Here is a 12370-nt window from a genome sequence, read left to right as displayed (position 1 = left end):
GACTGAAACACAGCCACTCAAAGACCTGCCATTCAAGGGAGGACAGTACTGTAGTACTGTTCTAAAGGGTCATTTGCATGTGAAATGTTCTAAAGGGTCATTTGCATCTTTTATTAAGTAATACAGCGAAGCTGTTGAAAGTTCGTCTTTATTTTTAGTTACGATTGCCCTTCAGCAGGTCCTGTTCTTAGAGAGGTCTGTCAGAATCAAAGGGAAGGTCTTATACTGGCTGTAGTACAGCCAGTGACCTCCCCTCGAACTACATTGGTCAAAGTATTTCCTGTTTACTACAGTATGTGGAAGTAAAAAGAAGAAAAATGGCAAAATAAAAATGAAAACTAAGAAGAGATATGACTGAAACATCACAATATTATGGACAGATCATTTAAATCAAAAACTCCCTCAAATTACATGCCACACTTTTAATTGATAACGTGTCTCAAGAACACATCCATGCCTGACTGTGGGGCTGGACATTAGTATCTTAAATGGGAATTGTACCTTACATGTATATTGTAAATATGCACTTGCAAATCAACACCTGATTCCTTCTAGCAGTCCTTACTCACACAGTACAATTGTGACAAAGCAAAACCTGTTTTTTTTGCATCACTTTAGAGTATATCAGTTTATAATAGATTTGTTGTAGACAAATTATTATTAATGAGAAGACCATGGTATATTGACTATGCTCTGGGTTTCAGGAGAGAGATTCATATTGTAGAGCAGATTTTAGATGGTGCTCCTGAGTTACAATTATTGTTAAAGTTAAAAGTATTATCTAAAAATAATTTTCCTGGAAATTGAATGATTTTACACAAAACTCAGATTCCTATGCTGTAATTTCTGAATTTTGAGAGAATATAGCGTGAATGAAGTTAACTTTGATCAACAATACTGGGAGAGGTAAGAAGGAGTTTTGTTTTATTTAAAAAGGAAACCTCAACATATCGCAAAGCTTTAGTGTTTTGATGCACTCCAATGTTCAGGGCTGTGATGTTATCTGTAAGTCCAGCCAAAATCAACACAACCTCATTGCATTCCCTCACAGCACTCTTCAGAAGATTAGAGGTGTTAATCCAAGTGTCTTGGATAAATTCCTCACCAGGCATGTACAATTTGACCTCCCTTAAGTTCTGCCTTAATTTAACTGCTGTAGCAAATTCTCACTCCTCCCGTTAACTCGCTATTCAGTCTGGCTGTTGGAACAGAATGGCCCCTGTGTGTCTCCCAGTTGGGGCTGCCGGTGCAGAATGGCCCCTGTGTGTCTCCCAGTTGGGGCTGCCGGTGCAGTATGGCCCCTGTGTGTCTCCCAGTTGGGGCTGCCGGTGCAGAATGGCCCCTGTGTGTCTCCCAGTTGGGGCTGCCGGTGCAGTATGGCCCCTGTGTGTCTCCCAGTTGGGGCTGCCGGTGCAGAATGGCCCCTGTGTCTCCCAGGTGAGGCTGCTGGTACAGAATGGCCCCTGTGTGTCTCCCAGGTGGGGCTGCCAGTGCAGTATGGCCCCTGTGTGTCTCCCAGTTGGGGCTGCCGGTGCAGAATGGCCCCTGTGTCTCCCAGGTGAGGCTGCTGGTACAGAATGGCCCCTGTGTGTCTCCCAGGTGGGGCTGCCAGTGCAGTATGGCCCCTGTGTGTCTCCCAGGTGGGGCTGCCGGTGCAGAATGGCCCCTGTGTGTCTCCCAGGTGAGGGAGGGGTGGTACAGAATTCTGTACCATTCTGCTGGTACAGAATGGCCCCTGTGTGTCACCCATAGATACTGTATCAGCCATGCATTCAAAACGTCTTAATTGTAACAGCCTTCCCTGTGATTCTTTTTGTAGTTCTGGCAGTATAATAGATGAGTTGCCTTTAATTTGTTTGGCAGCTGTCTGCTCTCAGGGCAGCTCTTCACCCTGTGCTCGCAGAATAGACTCTAGTGTGTCAGGACCCACACCAGGATAACGAATGGACACATGGGAAAACAGATCCTCCAGAAATACAACAACATGATTCTGGTTCAAACAAAATCAACACGTTTTTATGTTGAAATCAATCATTAAGCCAATAAAAGGCTAAATAACATTATTTGTTTTATAGTCAAACAAAAATCCCGTCTGAACATGTTGACAGAAGTTTTATTTTTAGTGTAGTAAACTTTTTAATACACTTCTAGAAAAGAATAATGTGCATCAGTTAGGACTGAACTGTAACAGCTGTGTTTCTATTGGACATTCCCTTCTTAGAAAGGACTTTTCATTTGGATTGAACAGAGAATTGCCACAATTCTAGCAAAAGAGCAAATGGGAATCCTAAATAAGTTATACTCTATTCAGAAACACAGCTCCAACACCTGCTCAAGTGGGTGAGCAGGGGCTCAGCATGCCTCAGTCTGAGCAATCGGTCAGCACAGTACACCAGTGTCATCATCCCCAGGCGTTCGTGAGGGGTGACAAGCTGAGTGTGATTGTATCACCCCACTTCTCACCCCTCCTTCAGCAGGATCAGAGAGGAGGCACTACCATGCTAAACTACCACCCAGTAGAGAACAAAAAAAGAAGATGGAACATGTTCATTTATTTGAACTAAATTCGGCCTAAATGCTTCTTTTTGGAGCTTTTTTTCTGTGACACAGTAGGATGGGAAGCAATATCTAAGTTTAAAGAATACAGCCCCCTCCTAAGTGCAACATGATAGAAACGTTACTCTCTAAAATTAAATCAAACCTTTATAAAATTGCAATGCCATCTGCCATCATAATTTTAATGGTATTCCTTGCAGAATGTCTATTCAGGGAAGTGGAAATTAAATGTTTTAGCTCTGGATTTGTAGTCCATTGTAAAAAAAATTGGAAAGTGAAGTTAACTTTTCTTCAAAAATCCCTAAATGTCTCATCTTCATTGATGACAAATCAGTTAAGCTTTAAGAAATGTTAGGAAAATATTTCAATGTAATTTAAGGTTCATTATTTTAAATAATTGCTTGACAGCTGATACGTTTTATACCTTACATTACTTATCAATAACTGTGCATTCTAAATTATCTGCTGTGTTTTACGTCCTGTAATACTTAGAGATTTCACTGCTGATATATATATTTCTCCTAACACATTAAAACAGTAGAAAAGAGAAAGTTTAACTGGCAAACCAAAGCAAAGACAGAAAATACAGAGCTCCCATAAAAGCAGCTGTTCTTTAAAATATAGGTTCAAATCAAAGGGAAGCCATTTAGATTAATAAAATAAGTTATAAATAATGAAAAGGAAGAAATTATTATATTTGACTCAATCAATATTATATTATCCTTACAACTTTTTTTTTCTTTATGACATCGAATTCCTTTGTGAATCTGTTAAGGCACAGAGAATGCAATTGAGCTGCCCAACTTTCTAATAAACTTGCAGAAATGTGAAGTTGAATGCATCTCTAGCGCCATCTAGTGAGAATCAAGCGACTCGACCGCATGCTGCTCTTGGATGCCACAGCCAAAAACTCCTCGTCGACTTAGAAAAGAGCTAGAAAAAGATATGAATTGGGGTAGTCTCCTAATAAAGCAAAATACCATTTCTGAAAAAAATAAAAATAATACGCAAACACTAATTCGGTGGGTGACATGACAAGGTGATCAGCACTGCTGCCCCACGGCCTTTGTATCCTGGGTTCAAACTGGACTGGTACACCTTCTGTGTGAAGTTTGCATGTTTTCCTGTGGTCACATGGGGTTTCTCCTCGTGCCCCAGCTTCTTCTCACATTCCAAATACATGTTGGCCCAGCTCACCAGCGTCGCACAGCTCAGCACGTTTGTGCCTTGAGATGAGAAGCCATCCAGCCCCAGGGTCTGCTCCCTTCTTTGCCCTATACTGTCCAGGAAGGCGCCAGGCTGCCACAGCCCTTACCAGGAGCAAGGCGCCTTCTGACGAGTGATGGATGGAGCCGATTCCATTCTTTGATCCAGGTATTCGTGCACCTTAATTGTAATATTTTGTGTGTCCATCTTTTGCTACCTTTACAGTGGAGTTTTTTTTTTTTAAATATACACCGAATGTATGTTGAAGTCACTTTCTGGTATCGTGGACATACTTGTGCTCAGGTGTCGGCACACACAGCTGTGTGTTTCGTCATTGACTTACTGCAATTGCAGCCGTCAGGTTAATCAACAAAATCACAGTGACGTACAAATCCTGGACTGAAATACGTGACTCACCAACCCTTATTGCAGAAATTAGTTTCTAGACTTTACCTAACGTGGCTGATCATTACTCTGCTGGAATACAAACGTCCATTAAGAAGAAGTGTAGCATTTGAGTAACATGTGACCGCAAGACTCCTACATTTGCAGCCTCTGTTTACCCTCTTACAATACAACAGTCAGCAGTTCCTGAGAAAGAGAAAGATCTATACCATCAAGCAATCACCAGCGCATCTAAACCTTGGCTCAAGGAACTTCTCGGAACAGTGTTCACTTCTGGGTAAAACGAGGTCTGCTTGGAACATTTATGATAATGGAATTTGGTTGAAGAAATCCTCAGGTTTTTACGAGCATTCTGTTGAAAACTGCAAACATTTTCTTTTTTGTACAGTTTATAGCAGTAGTTTGCATCTAGTTTCTCCCCTGTAGACATTAATCTTTTTAAAGTATTGAGGAATAGTAAGCCTTCTTGACCATTTCTTGGTTTTCTTGAATGTCTGTGCCATTTTTGCAATATTCCAAGGTAGTGGATATTCCAAGCTCAGACAATTCTTCTTTCACATTTTGAATCTTGTTCTCCCACGGCACAAGCTAGGCAAGTTACATGTTCTCCAGGCTTTGTCAATAATTTTCCTTTTGTGGCTTCCCAGTTAACTGTGACATTCTGTTATTTACCTCGTGTTATCTCCTTTTTACAGCTGTTTCACTGCAACCTTGAGATCACTGATTTACTCTGTACTCGGCTACTTTCATTGCATTTTTTAAATCAACATTGTCCAATGTATTTTTCAGAGCTTATGTTTTTATTCTACAATAATCATCAAGTGATGGTTTACAATAGTCAAGTGAGACTTTCAATCATGGGACGTTTCAGCAATGAGCATGGAATGGGTTTCATACAAATACTTGAGTCAAAATATTAAGCTAGTTGTTACAGGTTGTTTTCCAGTTTCTGTAGGTCATGTGGTGTGCTATATTTATAAAACTAATCTCTAATGTATATCATTCAGTGGAATAAATATAGAAATCACTATACGCTGTATCTTAGTTTTGCAATGGTCCAAACCTTTTTGTTTGCAAGTCTATATTGTACCATTTACAAAACATACCATGTCACGGTCTGTGAATACAATACCCACATATCTAGACTGGTGACAGAATATCAATATTCCACATCCATTGATATTTTGTGTTCAAAAGCAACACAGCCTGGAGGACGGTAACACTTTTAGAAGACCGCTCTATCCAGTGTGCGTTTCGCTGCGATCGCATCATGGCCGCCACGTGCGGGCTGAGCAGTCCGCGAGAGCTGGCCTCTCTGTCAAAGTCAACGGTGGGGTCCCTCTTCCGGCTTAATTGTGGGAGGTCATGTGTCGAGACAGGTGGTGGCGCTCCCTGAAGTACTCGTGGCATATCGGGCAGGTCAGCTTGTCCTCCCTCCGTTTCTTCACCTGCGATTCCACCGCGAACTCCTTCTTGTGGTGGGAGCGCATGTGGAACACCAGGTCCGAGGTCATCCGGAACGACAGGTTGCACTTGGCGCACCAGTTCTGCACGGCCACGCCGAAGGACGTGAAGGAGGGCGGGAGGAGCGTCAGGGACGAGGCGGTCCGTAACTGCCCCCCGACCGCCCGGGGCCAGTGCTCGGCCGCGTAGGGGAAAGAGCCGCTCCTGCTGACCGGGGTCTGCGCGTTGGCCATGTCGGGGGCTAATACTTTGGATCCCAAGAGCCGGCTATATCCCAGGACCCTATTCGCGGCGATAGAGTCGGCCAGGTCCCCCAGGTGCTCCGTGGAACCGCTTACGGCGAGGGAGGGGTGCGCGGAGGAGTTCTTCGCGGTCCTGCTCGGCTTACAGAAGGCGCTTCTCTGCTCCTCCGCGCCGGCGTTGGGCAGAACAAAGGAGAAGGCACTTCCGCTGGAGTGCAGAATGGAGTCCGTTTCCAAGCGGTCGTGTGGAACGCGGTTAAGGCCTCTTTCGGCGGCGGCCTCGTTCGCCTTCTCCTGCTTTGGCCTTTCCTTCGTCCTCCTGACCTCGGTAAACGCACTCGGCTTCCGATCTGAGGCGTCTTTCTTGGCGGGGTACCTGTCCGCGGCGGCGAGTTTCAGAACTGAGGCTGCCAGCAGCTCAGGGCCCAACGCTTGCGTGTCTCTGCTCAGGAAAGCGATGTTGCGGTCGTTGGCGATGTTGGTTTTCTCCAGCAGAACGGCTTTTCTGGCCCGGGAGCTGTCGGCGTCTTCAGGCTTGCCTTTTCGCGGAGCGGGGATGGCGGCGTCTTCGCTCGGCTGGGACTTTCTGTGCTCCAGGTCCCTGGCGATGTTGTGGAAATCGGTGACTCGCTGGAGCCGCTTGGTTTCCATGCTTTTTTGCTGGAAGACGTCGGTTTTTCCTTGTGCACAGAGAAAACGGCAGTGCGCCAAGTAGGGGTGCTCATTCTTAAAAGTCTGGTCACACTTCGTACATTTAAATCCTGTACAGATAGATAAACACCCCGTTAGCACTCATATGACAACTTTAAAATCTTAGCATGGCATCCTCTTTAACATGCCCAATTCCAGTCTTTCACAATAGTTAGTTAATTGAGACTTGATCCATGGCCTTCCAAACTCAATATTACGAAGAGTTACTTTTACACCAATCCTGATATAGCCCAATGGACTCTTCATTTGAATGGAAACTCTGAAGTTTTTATTTTTCAATAGGTACTCTACGGAACTCCAACTGGTTGAGCTAGAAAGTCAATATTGCTGTCACTGCAAACGTGCAGATAGGTAGCCTGTCCTGTTTAGTGAAGAGAGCATGCAAATCACAATTTTTTGGGGTAAATTCCTTAGAAGTTATGACTGTAATCCAACTCTCCAAATGAGAAGGTTACCCTGCATTTTCTACCCAAGAACAACACATCTAACAGTTGCAAAGGAACAAGTAGAAAGAAAAGAGCAGAAAAGAAACACAACGTTTTCGGCTGTGGAGCCTTCTTCTTCTGTCACCCTAAGAAGACTCCACAGCTGAAACGTTGTGTTTCTTTTCTTCTCTCTTCGACATGGAATAATCCCTTTGCAGCCTGCTGTACCGTATGTGTGCTGACGCCGCTACAGCACCTACTTGAACGACTACAGCTCACGGTTTCTCACCATCCTGCAAATGCTGGGGGTTGATGTCGTTGAATCCCAGGAGGTGAGAGAGCTCTTTGTCGTACCACACCAACAGTTCCTCGTCTTTCCTGATGCTCCTCGTGGACCGGAAATACAGCTGACTGCTTTTCAGGTAAGCCTCCATGTTCTGCTCTTCTCGGTTTCCCGCCGCCTGCACCAGCCTCAGCCAGGAGAGGGCGCTGGTCGAGCTCTTCATTGCCTCGGCGTCCACCTGTAGGCACAGCCGCAGTCAAGAGGCTGGAGGTCAGAGGGAAACTGTACAGCCGACAACGCTTCTTCTGTTCGCGGAGAACAGCTTCACACCCGGCCGTGTGTGTGTAGGTTTGTGTTTATCTTTTACAGCCTTTTGACGACGATTACTGTAGATCTAAACCATCTGAATCGCACTTGGATTTGGAAAAAAACAAAACAACGACAAAAAGCTTGAAATTAACGGGCAAGAATTCGGTAAATGGAGAGATTTTTTGCACATCATGTTAAGTGTTTAATTGTCTGTGTTTGTCCTAAAGCCTGCACTTCAACTAACAGTAAGTCCCTTAGAAAGAATGTAGAAGTAAAACGATTACAAATAAGATCCACTGAAGTCATAATGAAAGTTGGCCAGCGACTAGTGGAAGTTTCTCATTAAACTACACGAGGTTTATTTTCATTCCAACACATTTGTTCGTTATTTTAAAGAATATGTCGACGAGCTATTCTGCTGGCAAAAAGCACGTGTTTTTCATTAAATTTCACCAACAGATCAGATCGAAAGAGTAACAAGTAGGGGTCACATTCACGTTGAAATGAAAACGGGTGAAATATACGTTCTGGTTGTACCGCTTAGCTGAAATGACCATTGGAAAAAAGTCAAGTTGTCGTATTCAGCTATATGAGAGCAAAGTTCGTATTTGGAAGCACTATGGCAATTGGGTGCCTGACGACACATGTGGAAATGGTTCTGTAAAGTATTTTTTTTTAAATTATTATTTCAGGGAGAGGCTCGGAGAAGCTTAAAATGATCTTGGTCTTTATTATTTAAATCGGTATTTTTACGAATGGGGTATGTACGCTGTACCCCCCCCCCAATAAAAACACACACATACTCGGAAAACGTAAGATTTGTTTCTCCTGTCCGCGGCCTTGAGAGCGATGAAGGCGATGGTGTCGTAAAAGGTGTTCTGCAGGACGCTGGGTCCGAACGAGACCCCCGCGGGGATGTCTCGCGTCACGTGCACGCTGGTGAACAGGTCCGTGACGTGCTGGTGCAGAGGTTTTCCGTCGCCGGCCCAGAATGACCGGGGCAGAAAGCCCAGCTCCATGATCTACCTGCGAACGTGACACGGGATAAATGGGCAGTGATGTGACAAGTGCTCTTTTTTTTTTTTAGGGAATCATTCTGGGAGCAGACTCGTTTTTCAGCCGGTGCCCAGAGACACCTGGGGCGCTTCTATTTCCAGAAGAGAAAGACGGCGCCTTGGGCACTACCTGTTCATCTTTCCTCGTGTATAATTTAAATTACAAATTGCGGCGGCAACGAAAGTGTGGAGGCATGTGTCATTTTAAACTGTGCAGTACGTTATAATAATTTACATCCAATCGAAAATCGTCGTGGCGTTGCAAACAAAAATGCAGAGCCCAGTTCTAATTGCGGTCCCTTTCTCCTCGGGTCTTTCACTTCATTTGCACAGAAGATTAAAGCAATGCTTAAAGATAGAATTGTTTGATAACTCTAGGTATTCGTAGACCTCGGCGTGTTCTTAAAAAAACAATTTTAACAATCCACAAAAAGGTGTTTACAATTAAAGCGCGAAGGTACAGTTTAAACGTAGAAGCGAGTTTTAAATTTGCTGCCCTGTAAATTTTACCAACTTGCATAGCTGCAACCGACTGCGAAAAGCACGTTTTCATAAACGTGACGTTCTTACGAATTGCAACGATTATCAGTCACAATAACAATAAGCATTCGGTAGATTCTGGACTTCTGTAAACAGCCTTTTGTTCCGAATGTTTCAGTTTGATTTCTCCCATTGTCTGCCCATCTGGCTTCCTAGTGCGTGCCCCTTGCATCCCGGTTTTGTCGTTGTTACCCCCGTAGAGATTAAATAACTGTTTCATGTCTTGTAATAATGGGGGAAAGAGGTCTTAGAGGGAATAGTTACAGTACATATCCGAACTGAACGCGTTGCTCGTAAATCGTCAGAAGTGGGTTTGCGGTAACTGTTTACAGCGACTTTGGGAACGATGTCAAAGAGCGTTTTTTTCTTCTTGCTGACGCCAACTGTTTTAATTACATTTATTATGGGGAGCAACGTGTTGATTTAAAAAAGCTTACTTCGACCTCAGAACATTTTCGACTAAGTATCTGGAGCCGGTCCGGCGCGGTCATTTCAAGTGACTAACGTACAGGTGCCAGAGACCGACCACTCTGTTTCAATGTAGAAATACATCTTGGACGTATGTGTGTCGGTTTTGTATTATCCCGTATGAAGTGTAGACTCAAGAGTACTGTCATTTGTTTACATCAAACGTGTACATTACTGTTTCACGGAGACGCTGTAAAACTACGGCAGGATGGGAAACCTATAACGGGCGTAAACGCACGATACGCGGAAATGATTCCCGTTGAGCACCCCAGCAGCGTACAGTATATTTTGCGCACTCACCAGCTGAACGCGTAGGTGCTCCGAACAGGAAGACAGCTGCAGGTGCGACGGGCTTGGTCCGTCCTGTCCTGTGGTGTGTAAAAACGAGCGTTTCCGAGGAGCTCTGGATAAAAACTGCCACTTTGTTTCTCAATCAGACACTTGTTCTCAGTGTGGAAGAGGAGCGCTGATGCGTGATGGCCCATAGATGAGCTCTTCCGCTCCCTGCATCCCCCAGGTGGCATTTTGATTGGTGCTTTTCTGCCTTTACAGCCTAATTAGACAAGAAAGGGAGTCTTGAATGGTTGAAAAGAATAATTGATGAACGGAGCACTGCGGGAACACTCTGCGCTTAATAATTTAATTTTCACGTTCCTCCTTTTGATAGCTACGACACAGTTCACAGTATCTATCTACCCGGTATCTAACGTTGGAGGCATCGATCTGAATATTTAACCACCATATTCATATTTCTGTTATCTATCATGAATATCCTACCCAATAGAGGCCCCAGCGAATGTATGGAAGGCTCTTAACTAAAACCGACGCCACAGTATCTCACTGCCATTTGAAAATTGAAAGGCTTTGAGAAATGTACAGATTGGAAGCTTGGTAAACGAGAAAGGAACTAAACGGAGGAACGAAATAGCGCACATCTTTTCAATATTGCCAGGAATCAACGTGTTTTAATCTCTAGACCTTGTCGAATATCGGATCGGTAACCCTTGGTACTTGGGCTCCGTGTAACAGAAAAAGCTAGCAAAACGTGGAACGCAAAAAAATATATATTTTTATTAGAACGAACACATCGATTCCATAATTAAGTCCAGAGTGTAGAACGCCAATCTAAGCAGACGCATTCCTTTATTTAGTAGTTTGTGAGGTTATGAAAAGTGATTTTTAAGGCTTGCTTTTCACTCGACTTTAAGGTGACACCGAAAACACACGCTGTCCTATGAAGCGTTTTCCAGAAATCCGTTTTACCGTTAATTGTTCAGAATAATATAAGCATCTTTTCCAGCACTAAAATCTTAAATAATGTCACTTGCCCAGAATCCCATTGAAGTGTATTTAGTGTGACTCAAAACAATTCAATCTTCATGTATATTTTCGACCTTCTATAGTGTATACAGAGATGGCAGGGTTGAGTTAAACCTTCAGTGAATACAGGCGACAGAGAAAGAACAGCTACACATTTGGAAACGCATTAGTTATGAAAGATGTCGCTCCACATTCACTGACGTCTATTGTATTCTATAAAACTAGAATAATTAGAAATGTCCATTCAAGTCATTTGGCTATTTTCCGATATTGACATAAACATTGAAAATGATATTTTTAGGTCAGTTAAATCTAGACATGGAATATTTGCCCTGAAATAAATACTATATATGAACTATTTTAGCCCTTTAAAATAAGAGTACATTAATTGAATTGTATTCTGCACAGTTCTCTGACTGTATAACGTAGCGTGGTAAAACATGAAATGGGATTTACAAATACTGATACATATTGCTCGGCAGTTTCAATCATTATTTAACAATATTTATTTGGATTTTATGCCGTGCAAATAAAAAATAAAATTAAACCACTAGAGCTACGTGGACTACTAAGTTTTCATAAAACACTTTCTATTGTTTATGAAAACAAAGAGCTCGCCGTGCATTAAAAGACGAATCCTAATGTATCTGCCGCTTCGAACAAGATTTAGGAGAATTAAAAAAAAAACTATTGTCATCTATGAATACAGTATATAGTTTATAACTTTATGTTTCCACCTGTGTTATTTTAAAATATTGTCTTCTTTGTCTTTTACACACCATTTTCATTGATCTCAACTGGAAAATATTTCATTTTAGACCTGTTATGAAAAGCAAGTGATATGCATCACCAAATATTTAACAAGCTAGTGTTTTTTTTTTATTTCTAACCCAGACTGCATTATAGTGATCTTTCCTGTTAATCCATAAAAATAGAAACAATTTGTTGTTTCTTTTTTTTTTGACTGAAGCAAATCAAATGAAGTACGTGTCGCTCAGAGGCCAACAACAAGCAACGGTGTAGGTTTGAACCCAGGACCCGCGGTCTCGCATGCCCCCGTGTTTCTATTGTGATTGTGAAACGTTTTCATTTTCAAAACTATTTAGACATAAAGGAGCCCCCGATATTTTGAGCGAGAATTTCTCGCCATGAAAGCGATTGCAGACGTCAGAGGGGCGCTTTTTATGTATAAAACAATCAAATATGATATTAACAATGAATAAAAATCACCTGAAGACAAAACTGAGACCTTTCTTTAAAAAAATAAAATTACAAATCTGAGGAAGAGAGGCCACAAAACTCAATTTCTTTTAAAGGGTCATTAAAATCAAAATATAGAAACAACACTTAGAGATTAAAAAGCGAACAGTCAGCCTTCTTCGGGTG

At 42.7% G+C, this 12370-nt stretch overlaps 1 protein-coding gene across 2 annotated transcripts; it reads right to left on the bottom strand.

Annotated features, from left to right (window-relative positions):
• Positions 1-3242: 3242 nt before the first annotated feature.
• Positions 3243-10251, bottom strand: znf488 (zinc finger protein 488). 2 transcript variants are annotated; one of them, XM_006630308.3, is made up of 4 exons: positions 9965-10053; positions 8405-8627; positions 7299-7530; positions 3243-6634 (listed from the first exon to the last, which is right to left on the bottom strand). In XM_006630308.3, exons 2-4 carry the CDS (start codon positions 8618-8620, stop codon positions 5517-5519), a joined length of 1566 nt encoding a protein of 521 aa, XP_006630371.2. In that variant the 5' UTR covers positions 8621-8627; positions 9965-10053; the 3' UTR covers positions 3243-5516. The 2 variants fall into 2 exon arrangements, with proteins under 2 accessions (XP_006630371.2, XP_015201721.2); XM_015346235.2 differs by lacking the exon at positions 8405-8627 and having other exon boundaries at positions 9965-10251.
• Positions 10252-12370: the final 2119 nt, after the last annotated feature.

Source organism: Lepisosteus oculatus, chromosome 4 (assembly GCF_040954835.1).
Source record: "Lepisosteus oculatus isolate fLepOcu1 chromosome 4, fLepOcu1.hap2, whole genome shotgun sequence".
Lineage (NCBI taxonomy): Eukaryota > Metazoa > Chordata > Actinopteri > Semionotiformes > Lepisosteidae > Lepisosteus > Lepisosteus oculatus.
This window is presented reverse-complemented; position numbering and strand designations above follow the sequence as displayed.

Bases quoted from the DNA above. Each gene is read 5' to 3' on its own strand.
- znf488 (XM_006630308.3), bottom strand. From the start codon at position 8,620: ATGGAGCTGGGCTTTCTGCCCCGGTCATTCTGGGCCGGCGACGGAAAA. The intron at 7,531-8,404 runs GTATGTGTGTGT...CTGTGCCTACAG, and splicing joins ACAAATCTTACGTTTTCCGA to GTGGACGCCGAGGCAATGAA. The intron at 6,635-7,298 runs GTGAGAAACCGT...CTATCTGTACAG, and splicing joins CCCCCAGCATTTGCAGGATG to GATTTAAATGTACGAAGTGT.